We start from the raw sequence: 25,795 nt of genomic DNA, 5'->3' as shown, positions 1-25,795 counted from the left end.
AGGAACAGGAGAGATGCTGGGGCATCCATGGGAACATTGGTGGGTTCGAACTTCCCCAGGTCACCGGCTAAAGTGACCCCGCTCAGTTCGGTCTCGAAGGGGGGAGAGATGTGACGAAGCGGGACTGTTCTTAATGTTTCCCCTGAATATTGTGGGGGTGCCTCAGTTTCCCCTAGGCAGTTCTTAAGTATCTAGGGGGTGGGGTAAGGGTGTATGATCATCGCAGAGCCCTAGAGGGCAGGTGTGTGCAGGGGTCTGGACACAGAGAATGGCTGACACCCTGTTTCCTGGCACCTGATGGCCTGGCCCTTCCCCCCTGCAAGGTGAGAGCTAAAGGGCTGGAGAACAAAGGAATCTGGTGACCTCCTGGCCTGGGACAGGGACAAAGCCCAGAGGAGGAGGGGCTGGAGGGAGTTTCAGTTTGAGACTGGCTGGGGACATGGAGTGAAGTGCAGACGTGGTTGTCTGGCTCACTGGCCCCCAAAATGGACCCAGCTGAGGGGTCCTGTTCTCTGCACCTACAAGCTCTGTTTTAGACCATGTTCCTGTCATCTAATAAACCTTCTGTTTTACTGGCTGGCTGAGAGTCATGTCTGACTGCGAAGTTGGGGTGCAGGACCCTCTGGCTTCCCCAGGAGCCCGCCTGGGCAGACTCGCTGTGGGAAGCACATGGAGCGGCAGAGGATGCTGAATGCTCCGAGGTCAGACCCAGGAAGCTGGAAGCTGTGTGAGCTGTGTGTCCTGAAGACAGTCTGCTCCCAGAGAGGAGACTTCCCCAGAGTCCTGACTGGCTTTGTAGGGAGCAGTTCCAGAGCATCACCTGGGGACTCCGTGACAGAAGACATCTAAGAAAATCCAGGGAGCTGCAAGAAGGATCTCCTCCTTCTGAATCAGCACTGAACCCAAAGCTCCAATGTACTGGACAAGAATGCGAAACAGGTCCTGATCACTTGTGATCATGATAATTTCATCACACATTGAGCCAATGTCGTGGCTAAACCCTAATTTGGATAATTACAGTAGAAGTCCCTCTATTTTCCCTGAAGTGCCAAAAGGCCACTGTTAATTTTCTCTTTCAAACTGTTGCTGTGAGCTATTAAACAGCTGTCATATTCCACCTCAGAGGCAGCTACAGCAATTTAGATAGAGTAAACTGGATACTGATTTTACGTGAACCAAGAGCTATACAATGTAAAATAGTACAAGAGATTGAAGACCAGTTAAATACTAAAAACAGATGATGGGAAGAAATGTCACTTCTAAGAGCACTTCATAAGTGGTAAACATAACTTAGTATTTCTGTTCTGGGTCTAGCACAGGGATATCCACAAGCCTCTTCTATATTAGGGGTGGGAAAGAGAAACTGAAGACTTAAAGACTGGACTATTCTCAGATGGGCAAGAAGCATCGTTTCTATAATCTGCTTCTGAAAGGGGACCTGCTTTTATTATAAAAAAGGCAAAACAATAGCTAAGGTTTGGCTTGACAAAACAGACTTGACTTCCCGATCATTTTCCACTGCTCATTAGAATACTGTCTCATTCTAAGTGAATCACTTTTGAGGACCGTACTCATGCAGACCAAGGTTTGTTATTACTGGGTTGTTACAAAAACAACATTGTAGAGAAGAGAAAGCAGAAGGGGCACATTCCATACTTCAGGTATCATTAAAAGGACAATTAAATATAATCTTTAGGAAATGCTTCCTTCACTATGTTACCAATAAATGACTGATTAATAATGAACAGAGAATTTAAACACACTTTTCGCCATTCATGCTGTTTCTTTTACATTTAACTCAGCTTGGACACAGAACTAAGCCATCAGGTTTACTCTATTTCTAGTTAGTTTTGTTCCCTGGTGCTACAAGGCTGTGATGTTTGTGTTTCCAACAGCGGAGGGAAATATTTAAATAGGTCCGCTCCATTCTGACTGGAAATTAGAGCTCCTGTGGCATTTCACTTTTTAGAAGTAAAAAGATACGCCCTAATGATGCTGGCCAAGATTTGTCCACATGCTGATTGTCCAGCTTGGCCGCAAACCTCCTCACCAGAGATGGCTGTGCATTTTAGTGGCACATGACGTGAAGGGATTCTTGTGTTTACATCCTGGGAACCTTTAGAATAAAAGGAGCAGTACAAGAGTAAGGAAGTTATTTCTCAGTGAACAAAGGTACATACTTCTATTGCACCTTTCATTAGAGGACCTCAAGCTTTGCAAACATTCAGCTTGACAATCCCTATGCAGCAGATGACCTTTAACTCCATTTTATAGAAAAGTAAATGGAAGCAGAATGCCCCAGACCACACAGCAAATCAGTGCCAGAACTGGGAATAGAATCTGAATTCCTACCCCCCGTTCCAAACTTTATACTACTTTCCCTTCCTAAATGTCTGAATGGCTCTCCTTCTCTTTTATGAAGAAGTCCAGTACTCGCATATATAGACACATGCGGCTACCCTAGAGCAAAATGGCCAGCGAAAACATCGTTCTTCTGCAAGTGCCCCATACTGGCCAACTGTAGGAGCTGCAGCAATAACGACTCAAATGCAGTTTTCCAGGGCCTGGGAGATTGGCTGTTTTCCAGGGCCTCTCTGTATCAGTGCCTGGAGGGAAATAGGAGAATTAAGGGATGCCAGGACAAACAGAATTACAAGGCAACTCGTGCAGTTCTAGCATTTCAAGTTCTGATTAACCAGAAGTGAAAGTTCTTCTTACATCAATAAAACCAGAAGCCAAACCCAGTATTTCTAAAAGAAAAACTACAATTCTTTCACCTTGGACAGTGTTCAAAACCCAACAGGTATTTGAAAGCCGAATACAAGCTCCTTTCATAGCAAGATTCTGAGAGCAGCTGGGGATGTTTGGGCAAGAAGAAATGACTGAATAAAAGAAATTTTCACACTAACAGCTATCTTTTTCTGAAGAAAAAGCTCTTATTGAGCAAAATATATAATCTACTTACAGAGAAGAATTGACTGAGCTAAAGAAAATTGACTGGACAAAAGAGAAAGTGACAGTTCACACAATTGGTGTCTTTAGATCCACTAAAGTGCCTAGGGATGAGTTTGCATGAAAGGTGCTATAGAAGTTGGCAGTGGATTCTGTTCTACCTGTTCAGTACACTGACTTTTTGACATTCTGCTCAAAGACAAACCCAACCCTAAAGAAGCTGTTTAAACAAGTGTAACATTAAGCTGCAGATCCTCAGAATGAAAGCTTTGTTCTCACTCTGAAAGATGGATCAGATCTGTATTTATGCTGAAGTGAACTGTCACTGTGATTTAATCCAACTCTGAATGCTGGTGGTCATGACATCAATTGGAGGGGTGGGGGAGCTCCTCCAGTTCCATTCCTCCTTACTTTTTTTTTTTTTAATTGCACACGGGCAGTCAATCAACACTGCAACAGGAAGATTTAATAGAGAGTTAAGGAATCCTCCCTTTTTATCGCTTGGTTTATGAAAGGAATTTTAATCAAGAGATTTAGCAGCACTGCTGGAACTGGTGGGCTCTGAGCAACAACTCTCGTGTCCTCAGGAGGACTGAACGATCTAGGCAGAAACACCACCACTCTTGAGACGGAAAGATGGCAGATGATACCAGGCTGGGAGAGGCTGCAAGCACTTCAGAGGACAGGATTAGAATTAAAAAAGGTTTTTATAAACTGGAGAAATGGTCTGAAATAAACAAGATGAAATTCAATAAGGACAAATGCAAAATACCACACTTAGAAAGGAATAATCAAATTCCACAAATACAAAATGGGAAATGACTGCCTAGGAAGGAATACTACAGAAAAGGATCTGAGGGTTAGAGAGATCAGAAACTAAATGGGAGTCGTCAATGTAATACTGTTGCAAAAAAAGCAAACATCGTTTTGGGATGTATCAGCAGGAAGTTGTAAGCAAGACAAGAATTCTTCCTCTCTACTCAGTGCTGATAAGGCCTCAACTGGAGTAGTGTGTGCAGCACTGGCACCACATTTCAGGAAAGATGTGGATACTCTTTTGGAGAAAGTCCAAAAGGAGAGCAAGAACAATGATTAAAGGTCTAGAAAACATGACCTACAAGGAAAGAGTGAAAAAATTGGGCTTGTTTAGCCTGGAGAAGAGGAAGAGGGGGGACACAACAACAGTCTTCAAGTACATCAGGGATCTCAAACTCAAATCACCATGTGGGCCACATGAGGACTAGTACGTTGGCCCGAGGGCTGCATCGCTGACACCGTTTCATACAAAGATACAAAAGACCCCTGCCCCTTCCCTGAGGCCCCACCCCTTCCCACCCCCTCCCTGTCCCTATTCCCACCCCGCCTCTTCTCCACCTCTTTCCTTGAGCACACCATGTCCCCGCTCCTCCCCCCGGAAAGTCCTAAGCACCACCAAACAGCTGTTTGGCAGCGGGAAGCACTGGGAGGTAGGCAGGCGGAGGAGTGGGGACGCAGTGCGCTCTGGGGGGGGTGGAGGCGGGGGAGCTATGGAGGGCCACAGGAAATAACTCCGTGGGCCACGTGTTTGAAACCCATGAAGTACAAAAAAGGTAGTTATAAAAAAAAAAAAAAAGAGGGTGATAAGTTGTTCTTGTCCTGTCTTCAGTGGATAAGTAGTAATGGGCTTAAACCGCAGCAAGGCAGATTTAGGTTAGACATTAGGAAAAACTTGATGACTGTAAGGGTAGTTTAGCACTGGAACAAAATACCTAGGGAATCTCAATCACTGGAGGTTTTCAAGAACAGGTTAGACAAACCCCTGGCAGGGATGGTCTAGATAATGCTTAGTCCTATCTCAGCGAAGGGACTGAACTAGAAGATCCCTTTCAGTCCTACACTTCTATGATTTTATGGGCAGCAGTAGTGCCATCCTGGTATTGGCAGGATTGTTTTGTCAATCCTGCCAACAGGTCTACTCTACTCTTTTTTGCTAATGTAGTTCCACCAAGGAGAGGGCTAGTGTAGACAAGGCTCTTGCACCATTTTAATAAGGATAGGTTTCAGAGTAGCAACCGTGTTAGTCTGTATTCGCAAACACCCATAACACCCATTTTTTCATGTTCTGTGTGTATATAAATCTCCTCACTGTATTTTCCACTGAATGCATCCGATGAAGTGAGCTGTAGCTCACGAAAGCTTATGCTCAAATAAATTGGTTAGTCTCTAAGGTGCCACTAGTACTCCTTTTCTTTTAATAAGGATGTCATTTCTCAGACCGTATCTACATAACACGAGGGCTAACACACCAGCAATCACTGGAACCTTATCTACTCTAGAATGCCTACTAAAAGAATTAAGCCTCACAGTATCTGTATGAGGTAAGCAGGCCTTTACTATCACGGTTTCCCACCCACTCCAGCAAACTGAAGCACACAGGCTAAAGTTGACCTGCAAAGAAAACAAAGGTTTGTGCCCTCTGTTGCTTCTTTATATTTTATGATGGAGAGGCATGTATGCATGCATGCACATCAGAGAAAGAAATAAGTGCCTTTCAGGCCTTCACTATACACTACAATGAAACAAAAATTGGACACAAAATCAATGTGTCACTTGTAACTGACTTGCCCAAGGTCAGTGAGTGAGTCCACTGCAGAACTAGGAACAGAATCCATCTTTCCTATCTGTCAGTCCCATGCATAAATTGCAAGACACCCATCTGTGTCATGCATGGGGCAAGATGACAGTGGCCTCAAGTCTAGTGGCTGTTCAAGGACACAATGAGGGTTTCATTCTCAAAACATAAGGACAAGGGATACTCAAGACTAATCTAATAGATTGCGAAATTTGACTACACTTTGCTAAAACCCAGTGTTCAAATCAATGAGACAATTATGCCAGATAAAATTTTGGTCACTGTCATTGAGTTGGCCAGACCTTGTTAAAGTTATCCAACAACTAGGCAAAAGACACTTTGTTGTTTTAAATTTAAGAGTACAGAAAATCAGTCTAAAAATCAAGCTCATGTTCATGCTAGTTCCTGATACATCCCACTACTTTCATCCTGACACTGAAACTCTTTGCCCAGAGTAGGCGGCATTACCAAGTCCAAGTTCCAGAGTCTGGTAGGTACAGAATGCTGCTGCTCACCCCCTCTCACATACTATGAAACAGCAGCACATCATGCCACCTCACTTGTTCCACATTCGAACTCAATTCTGAAACAAATTTTTTTTAAACCCATCCATTCCAGCCTACTTCACAGACCTTGTTTCTTTACTCTTCCAGCAAGTGTGTGGTAGAACAGAGGATGCAATCATGACAGGATTGGTGCAAGAGCCTTCTCTTCTGTTGATGCCACTATTTGGAACAGCCTTCCTACATCCTGGTGCCTCATCAACTTTCCATCTACTTCCAAATCTCACCTGCAAAATGTCTCTTGTCCCTTTCCATTGTTTCTTAAATCTGCTTTCCAATTGCTATTAATTTTACATTTTACTTTGTAACTACTAGTTAATGCTGAAATAATTTTCTGGATAATATGAAAAATTCTGTAGAAACTAGACCTTACACCAAGTTAGAAATAAAAGGGGCCAACAAAAAAACTGGGTGCATACACCCACCAGAAGCTGGCTACAGTACTCTGACAGAGGCTGAATTGGATATTAAAGCAATACTACTGAACAGAAAACATACAGGGGAAAAATGCAGTTGGCATGCACTTTCTATTACAGCGACCAGTTGTCACTGTGCAGTACCAAACTATTACACAAAGTGACTGCCTCTGAGTGGACTGACTTACTTCAATTCATTGTTATTTGAATACATTTAATGTTAATTAAAATAAGTCCTGATGTCTCTGATTGCTGCTCTTCAAGTCAGAAAACAAATGCTGGAGCTGTGTTCCCACCCCCCACTCAAGCCTTGACACCTGTTTAAACTCACTGTTCTCATAACAAATTTTAAAAATGTAAAATTAGTTAATGAAGCCCAAATCCGTGCTTCAGTATTAGGAAAAAGAAAAGGAGTACTTGTGGCACCTTAGAGACTAACCAATTTGAGCATAAGCTTTCGTGAGCTACCGATGAAGTGAGCTGTAGCTCACGAAAGCTCATGCTCCAATAAATTGGTTAGTCTCTAAGGTGCCACAAGTACTCCTTTTCTTTTTCCTAATACAGACTAACACGGCTGTTACTCTGAAACCAGTACTAGGAAAGCTTCTTCTAAAAGTCAATTCTATAGCAAAGCAAAGATGTTCATCAGTCACTGACAGTTCTTAGGGCCCAAACTCTGACAGTTATTAATGTGATATATTAAAAATATTGTTTATCATTGTTGCCTAAGCCTTTGGGCCTACTTACAAGCATATGTCTTTTGTGAGTCTAAATAAAAAGGTTATTCCTGAAATAAATAGGACCAAAGAGCCACCCTACCACTGCACATCTACCCACACTCCATGACCTGACTTACAATATTCACTATTAGTGGGGGTTTCATCACAGAAATTCCCCCATCACAGCTTACTCCACTGGAATGCACAAACAAAAGAGAACTTAATTCAATTGTTTCACTCTGATAACTACTCCCTGGACACATGGAGAGAAACTATTCCCACTAGTTGACACCCTGTGAACTTTGTTTGCTATTACACAACTGACGTTTCACTTTACTCCTTTCGCAATAATGGTTTCCGGTGCATCCACTGCTGGCAACAGATTGCGTACCTACAGAAAAAAAAAGGTCTGAGTCGTCTGGCCAAGTGGTTTAAGAGAGTTCATGAATGCCTGTTGGCCAGTTTTTAATTTCCAGTTATAAAAAAAAAATCTTTCTTGGAAAGTTCTAAAATATGAGTTATGTACTATTCAGAGCTAGTCTGATTTAATTGGGTAAATATATATTTTAAGCAGGTGTTAGTCGCAGGATCTACCTGTGGAAGACAGTTCCCTGCAAAACATTTTAGTGCTTTAATGAAGCAAACAAAACATTTTAGTGCTTTAAAGGAAACAAACAAAAAATCCCACATAACGCTACACTACAAAGATAACCAGGAGGGAGAAGGAGGGCATTTTTTGTAAGTCTTATTTACTAATGCAAATAACACTTTACATCTTCAAAATGCCATGTGAACTAGGATCTTTTTACAATGCACAATGAAACAGGAAGCTGTTCGACTCTCAAGTAAAACACATATAGGGTGCAACAGAAAGCTTCTGAGACCTTGTTTGTTAAAAGAAAAGGAGTACTTGTGGCACCTTAGAGACTAACCAATTTATTTGAGCATGAGCTTTCGTGAGCTACAGCTCACTTATGCATCCGATGCATAAGTGAGCTGTAGCTCACGAAAGCTCATGCTCAAATAAATTGGTTAGTCTCTAAGGTGCCACAAGTACTCCTTTTCTTTTTGCGAATACAGACTAACACGGCTGTTACTCTGAAACTTGTTTGTTAAGGCACATGGAGTTTACATAATGGCTTCTTAAGCAGCCAACGACATCAGATTCTACACTCCCCACCATTTCTTATTCCACCCAGAAAGACTGTCTCCTATAATCTATTTCCGCTGTTCTACAGAATTAGTTGCTTGTTCACATAACTATCCTTCCACAAACACCAGGACCTACTCTCACCTTCTTCCCTGTCCACAAGACCATACTGCACTGACACCTTTCACACACAGTGTGAATGAAAACACAAAAGACGCTTAATGGAAACATTAGCCAGCTATACAAAGTACAATATCAAAGCTACAGATAATCAGCTTAATTTCCACAAAACACAGGAAGTCAATTATCAATTTCCTGTTTATTTTTATATACACAAACTTTATGCAAGATGAAGATTTCAGAACAGAACTGAGAGGGGAACTTCACCTAGATCTTTGATGGATTTCAAAAGGGGTGACTGATGCAAATTTCTAAGGCTATGTCATTCTGAGTTTAAAAAAAAAAATCATATACCTATCCTCTACCCAAATGCATCTATATTAACAGCAATTTCATTAGAAATATCAAATATATTATCTGCTGCTTCCCAGGTTAGCAACACACATCTGAGCCAGTAAAGACCCAAAGTTTTACAATCTGACATAGGCAAAATGAGCTGTGGGTCTCAATTCTCATTGGATACCTGTTCAAATTACACAAGCAGCTATCCCTATTAACAAAAAGAAAAGGAGTACTTGTGGCACCTTAGAGACTAACCAATTTATTTGAGCATAAGCTTTCGTGAGCTACAGCTCACTTCATCGGATGCATACTCTATCCCTATTAACATTCTCGTGGGCAATTTTCCAGAGGCCAAGGACTGAATGGGCCATGAAGAAGCAGCTACCCTCTGCCCCAAGCTTAGAGGCATCCAGGGCTGAGGCAGATTGGTAGGAAAGCTAGCAGGACACTAACTCAGTGAATAAATAGAAGGAAGACATCAGTCTTCAGCCTAGTCAAGCTGATGCCTTTCACCAGCACAAGTTTCAGTTTGTTTATTTTTTAAAATCAAAGCAGCAGCACTTGGCCTTAAGTACAAGGCTCCCCAACAGTTAAAAGAAGCAGTAACACCTGATAAGACCACACAGAAACAACAACTGAGAATACGTTTCCTCCAGCCCCATAGTGGACATTTACAAATGTTGCAGTACTGAAAGTGGTTTGGAAGCTTCTGGCCCCCTCTTCAAAGGTACCACTTCTCCTACAATTACTGGGAGCTGGTACCCAGGAGTGTGAGGCTTTGGAGAGGAGCCATTTTAAAATATAATTCAAGGGAAATAATATTAAAACCTCTCATTTTAATTTCTAACAAAATAAAGATGCTGTGCACCTTCATTTGCATAATAATCAGACCACCCCACACACTCTGCACGGATGCTAGAGGAACATGGTGGTACTCCCAGATACCAGCACCCCTCTCTCTCTTCATGGATCAATCCTGATGGGTCACCACACGGAGTCTATAACCCAAGGCAACACAATCCCTAGAAATTCCACAGATCAAAGACAGAGACAATTCTGAGACACCACTAGCCAACAATATGAGGTAGAAGGAGTCTCCTACCACAAACATCTGTCCACTGAGGACAAGAGAACCCATCCCCTGCACAGCTCCCCAAATTCCCCTACTCTGTAAGAGAGGGTAATCCCGCTGGTGAAGCATTTTTCCCACACCCTGAATGAAGATTACCATGGGAGATTAGGGGGGCTGAGTCCTATAAATCTTCATTTCCCTTCTATGCTTCCTGAGACACAAAAGGAGCACTCCCAACCACCCCACTACAAAGAGGGGAACCTATACCTTCACGGAAGGCCCCCAATACACACACAAACCCCGTGACACATCCAATTCCCCTGTCACCTACCTAGGCCACGTAGCTCCCCAAACTGCCCCTTGCAAAGTACCCTCAGTCCCCACCGCCCATCAGTCTCCTGCCAGCCTCTCGGAGAGCGGGCTCCAGAGTCTGCGCCTAGACCTGCGCCTCCCTAACCGCCCCGAGAACTGGGCTCCCTCCACTCAATACTGGATCTACCCAGCCGCCCTGTCCCATCCCCACCTGCCCCCTGTGAAAGGTGAGCCAGGGTCCCCAATCCCTTCCTCACACAGACATGCCCCCCGAGGCAACACCGTCCCCCCTCCATCCCCCCATCCCACCCCCCCCCGAGGCAACACCGGCCCCCCTCCCCCCGTCCCCCCCCTCGCCGAGGCAACACCGGCCCCCCTCCATCCCCCCATCCCACCCCCCCCCCGAGGCAACACAGACCCCGTTCCTTCCCCCCATCCCACCCCCCCCCGAGGCAACACAGACCCCGTTCCTTCCCCCCATCCCACCCCCCCCCAGGCAACACAGACCCCGTTCCTTCCCCCCATCCCAACCCCCCCCAAGGCAACACAGACCCCCCCCCATCCCAGCCCCCTCCCGAAGCAACACCGGCCCCCTCCATCCCACCCCTCCCGAGGCAACACCGGCCCCCATCCCTCCCGCCCGCCGAGGCAACACCGGCCCCCCTCCATCCCCCCCAAGGCGACACCAACCCCCCTCCCCCCATCCCATCCCCCCCGAGGCAACACAGACCCCCCTCATCCCACCCCCGAGGCAACACAGACCCCGTTCCTTCCCCCCCCCGAGGCAACACCGGCCCCCCCATCCACCCCGAGGCAACACACACCCCGTTCCTTCCCCCCATCCCACCCCCCCCAGGCAACACCGGCCCCGTTCCTTCCCCACCGCCCCCCCGAGGCAACACCGACCCCCCACCGCCGCCCCCCCCAGGCAACACCTTCCTCAGTTCCCAGCCCCCCAACCCAGCAGCCCCGCCAGCAAAACGCGCGCCCTGCCGCTCCCTCAAGCGCCCGGCGGAAGGGGAGCCCCCCGCCGACCCCAGCCACGGCCCCCCGGGGACGAGCCCGCCCCCCCGCCAGAGGGGCCCCCAGCCCCCAGCCCCGGCGGGGCCCGCCCCCGCACTCACCCCGGGCTCCCCCGGGCCCGCCCAGCAGCAGCAGCAGCAGCAGGAGCAGCGCGAGCGCGGCCGCCGGCAGCGGGGCGCGCGGGAAGGGGCAGGCAGCGCGAGCCGACTCCGCCATAGCAACCGCCGCAGCCTCGCTCCCGTCCGGGCCCGGCCAGCGCGAGACACCGAGCGCGAGCGAGCAGCGCCGCCGGGGCCGCCGGGCCTTAAAGGGGAGGGGCGGAGGGCGGGGCCGCGTCCTTAAAGGCGGGGACGGGGAGGGCCGCTGTCCGCCGACACGAAACAGAGCACGGCTAGGGCAAGGGCCTGAGGGTGGAATGAGCGTGCTGGGTGTGTGCGCGTGCGCGGGCGCCCTGGGCGTGCCAAGGCACATGGGGTGCCCAAGGGTGCGCAATGTGTAGGAAATGCACGAGGGGCAGCAGTGGGGGTGTGTGTGTGTGTAAATGGATAGTGCACATGGGGCTGTGGGTGTGAAGATGGACATTGAGGCCCTGGGTGTGCAAATGTGCACGAGAGCGTGTGTTCAGATGCACATGGGTGTGCAAATGAATACGGGGGGCATGGTTTAGGCAAATGACATGGAACGAATGTGCAGTGGGTGTGCAAATGGATATGGGGGGCCGTGTGTGCAAATGGTGTACAATGGTTGTGCAAATGCAGACTGGGGCAGTGCGTGTGCCGTGTGTACGCAATGCACCCAGTGGAGAGCCAGTGTCCTTCCACATGGCGAGCCGTGTAAAGGGGGTACGTGCAGCGTAGTGCAGGAGAAGCCAGCACCGTTCTGTGTGCAGTGTGCATGGAGTAGTGTGCAGTCTTTGAGCAATGCACGGTGGGTGTTGCGTACTAACGGAGAAGTATACCTGGAAGGAGCTAGTGTCATGTGTACACAGAGGGAGAGGAGCGAGAGGTGCGCACACAGACATGCAATGCACATAGGGAAGGCTGTGGGCAATACACAGGGGGATGCAGCAATCATCTCTGCAATGCATATGGGGCAAATCTGCATATCCCGTGTCCTTGGGAGGGAGTTAATGTCACCGTATGCAATACAGGGGGAGAGGATGCATTACAATGCATTACAGACACAGTAATATTCTCCCCCCTCCCCCCCCCCCCCATGCTGCACTGCAGACACAGTGATACTGGATCCCCCCGCCCTTGGCCAAGAAGGGCTATTTTCAGACCCCAGCATGCAGCAAACCTGGCAGGGGCACATGCTAAATGCAGGCAGACTCAGCAATGTGAGCCTGAGACTGGCTGGCTGGACATCCCAGACCATTCCATTGCTACCCCAGAGAGGCACCAGTGGAATCTCTGGCATTCCAATTAAAACGCATTTCATTGCAAACTGCTGGGCTATTTTTCCTTCCCTCCTTCTATATAGTGCACATGACTGGATCTATGGGTCCCTGGGGACTTGGTGTGCTGGGTTTACTCTACCAATTGTTGCATTCCAGAAAAAAAAAATTCCACCCTAAATTCTTGCTGGAGGCTGAGCCAATGATTAATTTGCTGAGTTCCTAAAGCATGTGTGTACGTGTGTGCAGACACATAAAGATCCCAAAGCAACAGTAATACAAAACTCTGATCCCATAAGGTGCTGAGATCCCCACATACTGCAGGCTCAGGCCTATAAGCAGAACATGATCGTAAAACCATAGGGAAAAATGAATAGATGAGGATACTGGGCAAACCCATCTGCTGGTTGGGGACATTATAATGAATGTTTACAGGCCGGGAATAGATCATTTGAGGAGGTTGGGGTGAGTCTCCTTTAAGTCATTCCCTATGGCTGACTTTGGTGTGGAGTCAGCTAGCTGATCTGCTCATGCTGACGCCAGTGCTTCATGCAGCTCTTTCAGAACGCACGGGGCTGCTGGGCCCGAGCACCTGAAAATCTGACCCTTCTGTTCAGGGGCCAGATAAGAGCTGAACCCTTTGAAAGTCTGGCCTCCCAAATCTTCTTGAGATGAGATAAAAGAGGAGCCGAGGCTAGGAAATTACAGAGGAATATGGCGGCTGCATTTAGCTAGGCCCAGACCTGTACAGCTCTTGGACCTTTTTAACTCAAGGGTCCTTAGGCTTCTACCTCCCACAGGAGTTAGGCACCTAAATATCTTTGAAGATCTGGGCCCTAGCGTCTTTTCTGGTGAGTGAATTGCTTGCGGGTTGCTATGAATAGTGGTTGGTCCGAAATCTATGCTGAAGAATTGCAGTGGCTCATTTGCAGCCTGTCAGTCATTCTTCAAACGGTCAATCGTGGGGGAGTCTGGGTTAGCGCCTCAGTTGCATAATGTTGTTGCTGCACCTTGATGGAGACGTCGATTCACAAAACTTCCGGTCACTGAGGGAAGCATCCAGGTAGATACTTGCTGACCAGAGTGGGGATGGATTTAAGCAGGCACTTAAGTGCTTTCCTGGGTGATGGAAAGCTTATAAACAGGTGAATGATGAATGCCGAGCAACCGAACATTCACGACAGATTGTCAGACCAATCATCGTTCAGCCTAAAATATGTGACATTTGGGGGATTAGGGAATGTTTGCACGAGTACTTGGCTGTTGGCTGACTGTGAGCAGCGGGGAGGGGGCAGTTTGCAGAAGTTCCGTTGTTATTTATTTCTTTGCATAACTCCCACTACATGCTAGGGGCTGTCCGAACATTTAAGGCCAGTCCCCTCCCCAAGGAGTTCGCAGTCTAGATGGGGAAGTCGGGGAAAGAGGAATAAATTGGCAGTTTATTGGCTGAGCTTGCTCAGTTTGCCTCTTTAGCTGTAACATTATAACTTTTGAACACGGCATCCGATTAAGTCCAAAATTGAAGGGAACATTTTAAGCATCGGGGGATGGAACCTTAATGATTCTCCCCTAAGAGGGGAGACAGGGAGCCCCTGCCATCTGTTTAGCAGAGCCAGAACTTCAAGCATCTTGCACTTGCCTACAGATCACAATGAAGTGGGGAGTTGTGGGGGGGACAAACCGAGCCTATGCTATGGCAAGGAGAATGGGGGACCCAGGCACAGCGGGAGGGGAAAGGGGCACACAGTGCCCCTGTCATGGAGAGGAGAGCATGCGAGAACATGGGACCTGGTATGGGGGGGAGGAGGGAATGGCAGGACATACAGAAACCCTGACACTGGGGGCACTAAGAGATCCTGGGGGAATCTGCTATAGGAGAGAAAGGGAGGACAGCAGTGATGACAAATTCAATGTCGGCCTCGTTCACTATTTCTGTGAACGCAACAAAACAGGGGGATGACCCTATCATGCAGATCAGCACAAACCGGTCTGATGTTGGGCCATGAATGGGCGGGGCTCGACTTGTGGGTGGATCTTAGGAGCACATCACAAGCCTGATAGACCAGCCAATTGCTTGGTGCATGTTTCGCAAGGCTACCCGTAAAAACCAAAAAGAAATTCCAGGAAAGGTCAACCCACCCTGTGGGTTTTTAATCAGGGAGCAGGAAAAAAATATGATTGCAACAAAATCTCCTGAGCAAGTTCCTCTTTCATCTGTCTCCGGGTTTTTGACTTATGTGGTGTTGCTATCAGCAGGAAACTCCTGCGTGCTAGATGATGTGGATCTGCTGATAAGGAGCTGGGTGATGCAGGCTAAATGAGCCTTTAATATCCTGTTTAAATAATGTTATGATAGCCATTTCCAGTTGTCACAAACAAGACCTGGATTTTGTCGGTGCATTTTTTGTCCTTTTTTGGTGTAAATTCCTAGGAACAGTAATGCACACAGCAGATCTGATTCCAGTGGCCAGATTCTGCTCTTTGTATAGGGGATTTTCACCCAGGCATAAAAAGAGAGAGGCTAGATCTTCTCCCTCTCACTCAAGCTGGTGTAAACCAGAGGTAACTCCGTTGGCCTGGTTCTCCATTGCCCTTGGGTAGCCATTTACAGCCACTTCATACTGATCTAAATGGGGGAGAATCAGGCTCAGTGCAGTTACACCAGTATAAAATGGGCGTAGGTGAAGGCAGAATCAGGCACAGCCTGTTTATATAAAACACCACACACCCATGGTCACGATTTGCTCTAAGTTAAGGAGCCGTTAACCAGTCTAGTACATGGATGGATGTGTATGGGAAAAGGGAGATGCCACAGGAAGTTGCATGGGAGTCAGCCCTGGGAGTTGGGAAATCCAGGTTCTGTTTCCAGCTCCACCACGAACTCATTGTGTGACCTTCAGCACATCACTTTGCCTCTCTCTGCCTCTGTTTGTAAAATGGAGGTAACAATGCGCTCTTCTCCTGAACATAGCGTGTGGGGATCTTGGGATGAAAAGCGCTAAGTAGTAGTATTCCTGGGTAGGTGATGCACTGAAAGAGAATTGGCCCAGTCCATTGCACAGCCCTCCTGGTGTAAAGCCAATGTCTTGACCACTCATGGATCATTAAAGATCTTGTGACAGATTTTTTTGTAAGAGTCAGGGCATTAGCCCTGGCCAAATCCTCCCTTGCTAATTACACTCTGACACCTTCAGATCTTTCCAAACTGGTCAGGCAAATCCCCTGGGGGTTCATTTTGTAGCCATGTGCTGCAGCATCAGCCCCTCCTCCCACTAATCTTTAATAAGAAGAGATTATCAATGGTTTGGAAGCAAGGTTTATTGTAGGGTTTGGATGCGAATGAGATATATGACGTTATTCACAGGAGTTGAACACTTTGAGCATAAATAAAGACCATGCATGAGCTCTGGACAGCAGGGCTTTCCCTGTCTCCTGACATCTCACCTTGAGCAAAAGGCAGAGATTTTGCAGCGCTTAGGAGATAAAATTGCTTTACATTTTATACAATATATTACATTTTAACATATAAATAACTATAGAATAGGGCCCAAAGCTGTTTTTCCGGGCACCGTTTAAACTGATGTTACAGGTGAGACCAAACTGATCCCCAAGCTTTGGAGAATTTTTTGGATCCGGGTCAGAACTTTAAGGACTTGGCTCCTTCAGCTGAAAGATCTCTATGCTGCTGCATCAGCGGGAGGGAAGGAAGGAGGGAGAAGAATGTGGCAGGGGGACTATTTTTCAGCCTTAATTATAGTGATGGCTACCAGGTGAGCATCACAAGAGAGGTGACAAGAGGAAGGTATTTCAGGCCCCCGTTCAACAAGGCACTTAAAGCACGTGCTTGTCTTTAAGCATGTGAGTCCTCCCATTCCCCTGGAGTTTAGGAGAGTCAGCACATGTGCCTTTCGCTTATCCTTATACTCCTGAGACGGAGAGAAAAGCTCCTCAGGGGCTCATTAACACATGAAATCCATGATATTGTTGTACTTCAATCAGAGCTACTGTGGGCATACAAAGACAGACATGTATTTCATTAATATATGCCTACGAGCCACTGATTTCAATAAGGGTTGGTCACAGTTCTGTGCTGATAGGGCAGTTTATGTCCCAGCTGCAGGACCGACTGAGCTGTGTGAGATGCCCAAAGAGGGGGAGAAAGGTTCTTGGCTGCACTGACAACCTGCCAGGGGGCTGAGGGCCACAGCTGGGGCTCAGTCCCGCTGCGCCCCATTGAAAGCGGTTGTAAAACTGCCCATGGACTGCAGTCGGAGCACGCTCAGGCCCTTAATTTGCCAATATCTGTTCAACAAGGGACCTGCCCCCGTGAGTCACTGAGCGCCCTCAGCTCCAGGCGAAGTCCAAGGGAGCTGAGGGTGCTTAGAATAGCTCCGGGCTGAGCTCTGTTAATCAAAAACAAACACAGAGAGCCACAATATTTTCCTCATGCTTGTATCTTCCTTGATAACAGGGCAGCTGAAACCACCAGCAATAAAAGCCCGCAGCTGTTCAGCGCTGTCCTTGCACTCGTGTGACAGCAGCAGGGCAGCTGTGGGCAGCATGAGGGGGTTGAGTGTCCCCCCTCGAGACAGTTCAGGATGTGGATAAACCAGAGAGGGACCCCGATCAAAATGTTGCTTCCAAACAGCCCCCCAAAGTCTGGGCGAGTTCAGATGCGGCTCTACAAGGTGGCTTACATTGTGTCCCTTACAGACCTGGAGTCTCCCTCTGTCTATAACAGACAAGGAAGTGTCAGGTGGGCCCCTCCAGTGGCTGGGAAGTCTCGGCTGCCTTTAGGGAGACCTGGGGTCTTATTCTGCCCTGCCTTGCACCTTGTGTTTTCATTTCCGCTTGTGCCAAACGTGTGGAAAAGACACCCCGTCAGAACGGCCACGTTGCACGGCCAGTGTGCACAGGTGGACAGGCCTCCACAGGAGACAAGGCCGGGGCTGGACACAGCGGCTCAGACCCATCTTTAGCAGGTCTGCTTGGAATATGATGACGTGACTCCCCTTCCCACTGAAGCAAATGCATCCAAGTACCTACGGGAGGAAGATATGGCAGGGAGAATCTATGAGCTTGCACAACGTCTGGGATCTGCAGCAGCGAGGTGGCGGGGACGCTAACCTGGACTTAACCCAGTACTGTCCTTTGCAGGATACAAGAAACACGCTGCACATTGCACCCGTCGGGGAATTCCTGGCTGCTGTCATGGGGGAGCTGTGGGCGGGGAGCCCTGCTGGTGCCAAATTCACTGTGGAAGCTCAGGTCTGAGCAGATCCCAGATTCCTTCATGCTGGGCCATGTCAGCGATGAAGGAGGGGGCAGGAACTCACCTCTCCAGTCACGGGTAGCAGTGAGATTAAGCTGGTCAGGGCAGCTTGCCAGCTGGGGGGGATGGAGTAGCTGGACGCGCTCGGGAAATGAGGGGGACCCACTGAAAGAGGGGGTGTTTTTTGCCCTTCTGCGCCTGCCCCTGGGGGTGGGAGAGGGTAGATCAGGACAACCCAGGAAATGTCAAGTTGGCACTAGACCCCGAATGGCTGCTTGCACCAAATTCCTGCCTGGTGTAAACAAATGGAAGTAAATCCAAAAACCCCCGGGGCCCACCTCCCACATGGAGCTTCGCCTGGCTCTGAATGAGGACACGTAAAGGGCCGGTGCGCATGAAGGCCAGAACTCCGCCGCAGAAGGGAGGAATGACACCTGCAGCCCCAAGGGGGTTTCAGCACCAGGGTAGGGTGGCAGACTGTTCCCTGAGGACTCTCCACTGGGGTAGAGAGCAGCTTTGGTTCTCAACAGGATGCTAAATTGGTGCATCCCACAGTGGCTTTGGCTGCACCCCCGATTGAGCACAGAGCGTTCATCACAGCCCAGTTCCAGTCACTGAGCTGCTGCCTGGCTCCCGGTGATTCCAGGGTGCATATTGTGTTATTTTACACGTGCCCGGAGACAGATACGCGTGCATGCACACTCACCTATGTGCAAAAGGATCCCAAAGGCTAAACTGAGACTCCTGCTTTTCACATGGTCCTGATGTGGCGTTCAGAGTCAACGCCCCACTCTTGTGAGCAGGGCGGGGCGTGGCTGCTGCTCTTGTTCCTGTCTGGCATGCGAGACAGGCTGGCGTCAGCTCACGGACCCAGCGGGTATTTTTATAAATGGGCTGGGAGAATTTTTTTTTAATTAAAAAAAAACCCTCCAAAAAAACAACTCCGAGGACACTGGAGAGCGACTGCGAAAGACATGCCGGGGCAACTGGCAGCTGCTGAGTGGGGCTTTTCTGCAGCAGGTTGGAATGGTCCCTGGGAAGTAGTGGCCAGTTAAAATCCTCCTTCCACAACGGGGCTGGACTTCGAGAGAAAAACCGGTTTGTTACATAGTCGCGCAAAGGCCTCCTCCCTGCGCGCAGCATAAACTCAGTGTCCTTGAACCTCTTCGGCTTCTCTGCTGCTTCGGAGTCTGAGCAAGTGAATCAGAAACCCGATCCCAGCGCTCTCGGGCCTGCTCCCCGCAGTTAATAATCTTGTTTCGGTTTTTCTAGGGAGCTGCTCAGTTTCTTTAGTGTCTTTTTAATCCTCAGGGCTGTGAGCCGAGCAGAGGGGCTCTGGTACCAGCATTCCTTCATGACCTTAGCCAAGGCGGACAAAATCTGGGTGGGTCAAGAGAGAGAGAGAAAATTACCATCAAATGAAAATAACTGAGCTCCAGGGCCAGATCCTCCCCTGGTGTAAATCAGCAGTGTTTCATTGACTTCTGTGGCGCTACGCTCAATTACACCAGCAACAGATCTGGCTCCCCGATATTAACCAATGATCCCCCCAGCAGAACGCTGCTTTGTCTCTCCCTTTTGGCAGGCCCCATAAAGAAAAGTCACGAGCAAGAACGCTGAGCAGGAGAAGCCTGACCAGGTGGGTGAAGTAAGAGCTTTTCCTGGAAGCCTGTCATTCAAAAGCTGTAATATTTGGGTAACTTCTCTGACCCTCCATTTTCCCATCTGTGAAATGGGGTGATAAAATGTAGATGCCTTGTAGGAAGAGCTTTAAGTCTCCAGGCAAAAGGCCCCTCTATTGGCAAACACTTATACACATGCTGGACACTAATACCATGAGTTAGACCCATGACTGCTTGCAGTAATAAAGTTAAAACCGTGTGTAAGTGTTTGCAGGATCCCCTCCTCATGGATCAGGTGAAGGCCATTTATTTAAAAATTGGAAGTCAAATCCTACAGAGGAAAATAGAGAGGCACACAAACTCTGGCAAGTCAAGTGTAAAAGTACAATTAGACAGGTCAAAAAAGAATTTGAAGTGCAAACAGCAAACGACACAAAAGCTAAGAGCAATTTTTTTAAATACATCAGAAGCAGAAAGCCTGCCAAACAATCAGTGGGGCCACTGATCAGGGTGCTAAAGGAGCCCTCAAGGAAGACAAGGTCATTGTAGAGAAACTAAATGAATTGTTTGCATTGGTCTTCACTGCAGAGGACATGCAGGAGATTCCCACACCTGAGCCATTCTTATTAGGTGAGAAATGCGAGGAACTGTCCCAGATTGAGATGTCAATAGAGGAGGTTTTGGAACAAATTTATACATTCAACAGTAATAAGTCACCAGGACTAGATGGGATTCACCCAAGAGTTCTGAAGGAAGTCAGATATGAAACTGTGGGATGTAACCTAATGCTCAAATCATCCTCTGTACCAGTTGACTGGAGGATACCTAATGTAATGCCGATTTTAAAAAAGGCTCCCGAGGTGTTCCTGGCAATTACAGACCAGAAAGCCTATCTTCAATACTGGCAAATTGGTAGAAACTATAGTAAAGAACAGAATGATCAGACACATAGATGAACACAATATGCTGAGGAAGAGTCAACACGGCTTTTCTAAAGGGAAATCATGTCTCACCAATCTATTAGAATTCTTTGAGAAGGCCAATAAACACATGGACAAGGGGGATCCAGTGCATATAGTGTACTTGGACTTTCAGAAAACTTTTGACAAAGTCCCTCACCAAAGGCTCTTAAGCAAAGTAAGCTGTCATGGGATAAGAGGGAAGGTCCTCTCATGGTTCAGTAACTGGTTAAAAGACAGGAAACAAAGGGTAGGACTAAATGGCCAGTTTTCACAGTGCAGAGAGGCAAACAGTGGGGTTCCCAAGGATCTGTACTGATACCAATAATGTTCAACATATTCATAAATGATCTGGAAAAAGGGGTAAACAGTTAGGTGGCAAAGTCTGCAGACAATACAAAATTACTCAAGATAGTTAAGTCCAAAGCTGACCGGGAAAAGTTACAAAGGGATCTCACAAAACTGGGTGACTGGGCAACAAAATGGCAAATGAAATTCAGTGTTGATAAATGCAAAGTAATGCACATTGGAAAACACAATACTACACATACAAAATGATGGAGTCTAATTTAGCTGTTACCACTCCAGTGGACAGTCTCTACGTAAAAGAATAAATGGACACAAATCAGACGTCAAGAATTATAACATTCAAAAACCAGTCGGAGAACACTTCAGTCTCTTTGGTCACTTGATTACAGACCTAAAAGTGACAATTCTTCAACAAAAAAACTTCAAAAACAGACTCCAATGAGAGAGTGCTGAATTGGAATTAATTTGCAAACTGGATACAATTAACTTAGGCTTGAATAAAGACTGGGAGTGGATGGGTCATTACACAAAGTAAAACTATTTCCCCATGTTTATTCCCCCCCCACCACCACCACTGTTCCTCAGACGTTCTTGTCAACTGCTGGAAATGGCCCACCTTGATTATCTCTACAAAAGGTTCCCCCTCCCCTTCTCCTGCTGGTAATAGCTCACCTTATCTGATCACTCTCCTTACAGTGTGTATGGTAACACCCACTGTTTCATGTTCTCTGTGTATATAAATCTCCCCACTGTATTTTCCACTGAATGCATCCGATGAAGTGAGCTGTAGCTCACGAAAGCTTATGCTCAAAGCAATTTGTTTAGTGCCACACTAAGGACTAAGGTGCCACAAGTCCTCCTTTTCTTTTTGCAGATACAGACTAACACGGCTGCTGTTCTGAAACCACTCCAGAAAGAGATCTTGGAGTCATTGTGGATAGTTCTCTGAAAACATCCACTCAATGTGAAGCAACAGTCCAAAAAGCTAACAGAATACTAGGAACCATTAGGAAAGGGAGAGATAATAAGACAGAAAATATCACAAATCCACTATACAAATCCATGAGATGCCCACACCTTGAATACTGAGATCTGGTCATCCCATCTCAGAAAAGATATATTAAAATTGGAAAAAATATGGAGAAGGGCAACAAAAATGATGAGGGGGATGGAGCAGCTTCTGTATTAGAAGAGGTTAAAAACACTGCGGCTGTTCAGCTTGGAAAAGAGACAACCGGGGGGGGGGGGATATGATAAAGGTCTAAAAAACCATGACTGGTGCAGAGAAAGTGACTAGGGAAGTGTTATTTACTCCTTGACATAACACTAGACCCAGGAGTTATCCAATTAAATTAATAGGCAGCAGGTTTAAAGCAAACAGAAGGAAATACTTCTTCACACAGCACACAGTCAACCTGTGGAACTCATTGCCAGAGGATGTTGTGAAGGCCAAAAGTATTACTGGGTTCAGAAAAGAACTAGATCAGTTCATGGAGGACAGGTCCATCAACGGCTATTAGCCAAGATGGGCAGGGACACAGCCCCATGCTGCGGGTGTCCCTAAACCTCTGACTGCCAGAAGCTGGGACTGAACAACAGAGGATGGATCACTTGATAATTGCCGTGTTCTGTTCACTCCCTCTGAAGCACCTGGCACCGGCCACTGTCAGAAGACAGGATACTGGGCTGGATGGACCTTGGGTCTGACCGAGTCTGGCCATTCTCGTGTTCTTATTTATGGATTTATGGGTTTATGTGGCGGCTGAGTTAGAGAAGAGTCACTGCACTGGAGTGGATCCGCGCCCTCTGCTGCACTTACCGCGTCAGAGTACAGCCGATTAGGGACACTGGGTGTCTGCTGGTCAGTGCAAACCACCTTCTTCATCTCCTCGAAGCTGGGATCGCTTGGGACCATGTCAAAGAACGGAGGCCTGTAGTCCTCCACTATCCCTGCCGGAAGAAGAGAGGGCAGCCGGTGAGGAAAGCTGGCGTGGTCGCAGGGGCAGGCAGCACGAACTGCCAGCGCTATGCACCAGTGACCGTAACTCGCCAGCAGCCACAGGACACACAGCAGGAGCGTGCCCCACTCAGGCACGTGTGCATGTGTGTGCGTGTGCACGTTTGCACCACTGCCCTCTGCTGGATGGACCTGGACCTGCTGAGTGCTTGTTGATAGGGGGATGAGCCCTGCTCCTAGCACTGGACTAGGGACGTGAAGAGCCCCTAGTGGCTCCAGTGTCAAACAACGGACTCTCATTAATCCCATGTACTGTGGTGCCTGAGGCCCAGTCGAGACTGGGGCCCCTCGTGCTAGGTGATGTACGGCGTACAGACCGTCGTGCCGCTGGAGGAGCTGAAGTACAGGGGTGAACTGCTCACACCAATGCCAACGGAAGTTTTGCCCCTGATATCAGTGGGGCCAGGATTTCACCCCAGGGGTCCTTTCCCCGTGCTCTCTGCACTGACAGGGGTATGTGTGGACGAGGCTGCAGAGCGCTACAGATCGTCCTCATGGTATGGACACGTCGGAACCTGCATGGGCCGAGCCAGTCAATGGGGCACTAACACCAAGCTCTGCATCCTGGAGGGCACGAAACCTGACGGGGGTTTGTAGCGAGAGCAGGCATGGCACCGATGCGCAGCGCAACAGGATGTGCGACACGAACGTGCTCACGCCCCGGGCCCAGAGCTCGCACCCCGGGCCCAGAGCTAGCACCCCAGGAACAGTGCTCACACCCCGGGCCCAGAGCTCCCACCCCGGGCCCAGAGCTAGCACCCCGGGCCCAGTGCTCACACCCCAGGAACAGTGCTCGCACCCTGGGCCCAGAGCTCGCACCCCGGGCCCAGAGCTAGCACCCCAGGAACAGTGCTCACACCCCGGGCACAGTGCTCGCACCCCGGGCCCGGAGCTCGCACCCCGGGCACAGTGCTCGCACCCCGGGCCCAGAGCTAGCACCCTGGGCCCAGAGCTCGCACCCCAGGAACAGTGCTCGCACCCCGGGCCCAGAGCTCGCACCCCGGGCCCAGTGCTCGCACCCCAGGCACAGAGCTCACACCCCGGGCCCAGTGCTCCCACCCCGGGCCCAGAGCTAGCACCCCGGGCCTAGAGCTCGCACCCCGGGCCCAGAGCTCGCACCCCAGGAACAGTGCTCACACCCTGGGCCCAGAGCTCACACCCCGGGCACAGAGCTCGCACCCCGGGCACAGAGCTCGCACCCCAGGAACAGTGCTCGCACCCCGGGCACAGAGCTCGCACCCCAGGCACAGAGCTCACACCCCGGGCCCAGTGCTCGCACCCCGGGCCTAGAGCTCGCACCCCGGGCACAGAGCTCGCACCCCGGGCCCAGAGCTCGCACCCCAGGAACAGTGCTCACACCCTGGGCCCAGAGCTCACACCCCGGGCACAGAGCTAGCACCCCGGGCACAGAGCTCGCACCCCAGGAACAGTGCTCGCACCCCGGGCCCAGAGCTCACACCCCGGGCCCAGTGCTCGCACCCCGGGCCTAGAGCTCGCACCCCGGGCACAGTGCTCGCACCCCGGGCCCAGAGCTAGCACCCTGGGCCCAGAGCTCGCACCCCAGGAACAGTGCTCGCACCCCGGGCCCAGAGCTCGCACCCCGGGCCCAGTGCTCGCACCCCAGGCACAGAGCTCACACCCCGGGCCCAGTGCTCCCACCCCGGGCCCAGAGCTAGCACCCCGGGCCTAGAGCTCGCACCCCGGGCCCAGAGCTCGCACCCCAGGAACAGTGCTCACACCCTGGGCCCAGAGCTCACACCCCGGGCACAGAGCTCGCACCCCGGGCACAGAGCTCGCACCCCAGGAACAGTGCTCGCACCCTGGGCCCAGAGCTCGCACCCCGGGCCCAGAGCTAGCACCCCAGGCCCAGTGCTCGCACCCCGGGCCTAGAGCTCGCACCCCGGGCACAGAGCTCGCACCCCAGGAACAGTGCTCACACCCCGGGCCCAGAGCTCCCACCCCGGGCCCAGAGCTAGCACCCCGGGCCCAGTGCTCACACCCCAGGAACAGTGCTCGCACCCTGGGCCCAGAGCTCGCACCCCGGGCCCAGAGCTAGCACCCCAGGAACAGTGCTCACACCCCGGGCACAGTGCTCGCACCCCGGGCCCGGAGCTCGCACCCCGGGCACAGTGCTCGCACCCCGGGCCCAGAGCTAGCACCCTGGGCCCAGAGCTCGCACCCCAGGAACAGTGCTCGCACCCCGGGCCCAGAGCTCGCACCCCGGGCCCAGTGCTCGCACCCCAGGCACAGAGCTCACACCCCGGGCCCAGTGCTCCCACCCCGGGCCCAGAGCTAGCACCCCGGGCCTAGAGCTCGCACCCCGGGCCCAGAGCTCGCACCCCAGGAACAGTGCTCACACCCTGGGCCCAGAGCTCACACCCCGGGCACAGAGCTCGCACCCCGGGCACAGAGCTCGCACCCCAGGAACAGTGCTCGCACCCCGGGCACAGAGCTCGCACCCCAGGCACAGAGCTCACACCCCGGGCCCAGTGCTCGCACCCCGGGCCTAGAGCTCGCACCCCGGGCACAGAGCTCGCACCCCGGGCCCAGAGCTCGCACCCCAGGAACAGTGCTCACACCCTGGGCCCAGAGCTCACACCCCGGGCACAGAGCTAGCACCCCGGGCACAGAGCTCGCACCCCAGGAACAGTGCTCACACCCTGGGCCCAGAGCTCACACCCCGGGCCCAGTGCTCGCACCCCGGGCCTAGAGCTCGCACCCCGGGCACAGAGCTCGCACCCCAGGAACAGTGCTCACACCCCGGGCCCAGTGCTCGCACCCCGGGCCTAGAGCTAGCACCCCGGGCCCAGTGCTCGCACCCCGGGCCTAGAGCTAGCACCCCGGGCCCAGTGCTCGCACCCCGGGCCCAGAGCTAGCACCCCGGGCCCAGTGCTCACACCCCAGGAACAGTGCTCACACCCCGGGCCCAGTGCTCGCACC

The 25,795-nt window shown here is 50.0% G+C and overlaps 2 protein-coding genes across 5 annotated transcripts in view; both read right to left on the bottom strand.

Moving 5' to 3' along the window:
• ACVR1B (activin A receptor type 1B) overlaps window positions 1-11,710 on the bottom strand; it is a 28,558-nt gene extending 16,848 nt beyond the window's left edge. Inside the window, exon 1 of one of the 2 annotated variants that reach the window (XM_037883853.2) lies at window positions 11,382-11,710. In XM_037883853.2, coding sequence (XP_037739781.1) covers window positions 11,382-11,496 — 115 coding nt within the window. In that variant the 5' untranslated portion in view covers window positions 11,497-11,710. Of the gene's footprint in view, window positions 1-2,050; window positions 2,112-11,381 lie in introns of those variants that run through there. The other variant, XM_043532657.1, reaches the window with a different exon arrangement.
• A 4,266-nt stretch (window positions 11,711-15,976) lies between these two features.
• The window catches only part of ACVRL1 (activin A receptor like type 1), a 29,158-nt gene continuing 19,339 nt past the window's right edge, over window positions 15,977-25,795 (bottom strand). For 2 of the 3 annotated variants that reach the window (XM_007064722.4, XM_043532658.1), the window contains exons 9-10: window positions 22,658-22,788; window positions 15,977-19,328 (exon numbers count right to left, since the gene is read on the bottom strand). In XM_007064722.4, coding sequence (XP_007064784.1) covers window positions 19,194-19,328; window positions 22,658-22,788 — 266 coding nt within the window. In that variant the 3' untranslated portion in view covers window positions 15,977-19,193. The remainder of the gene's footprint in view (window positions 19,329-22,657; window positions 22,789-25,795) is intronic. The other variant, XR_006286662.1, reaches the window with a different exon arrangement.

The sequence above is a fragment of the Chelonia mydas genome, chromosome 20, assembly GCF_015237465.2.
Source record: "Chelonia mydas isolate rCheMyd1 chromosome 20, rCheMyd1.pri.v2, whole genome shotgun sequence".
NCBI classification, from domain to species: Eukaryota; Metazoa; Chordata; order Testudines; family Cheloniidae; genus Chelonia; species Chelonia mydas.
Note: the sequence above shows the minus strand (reverse complement) of the source record. Positions and strands in the feature narration are given on the sequence as shown.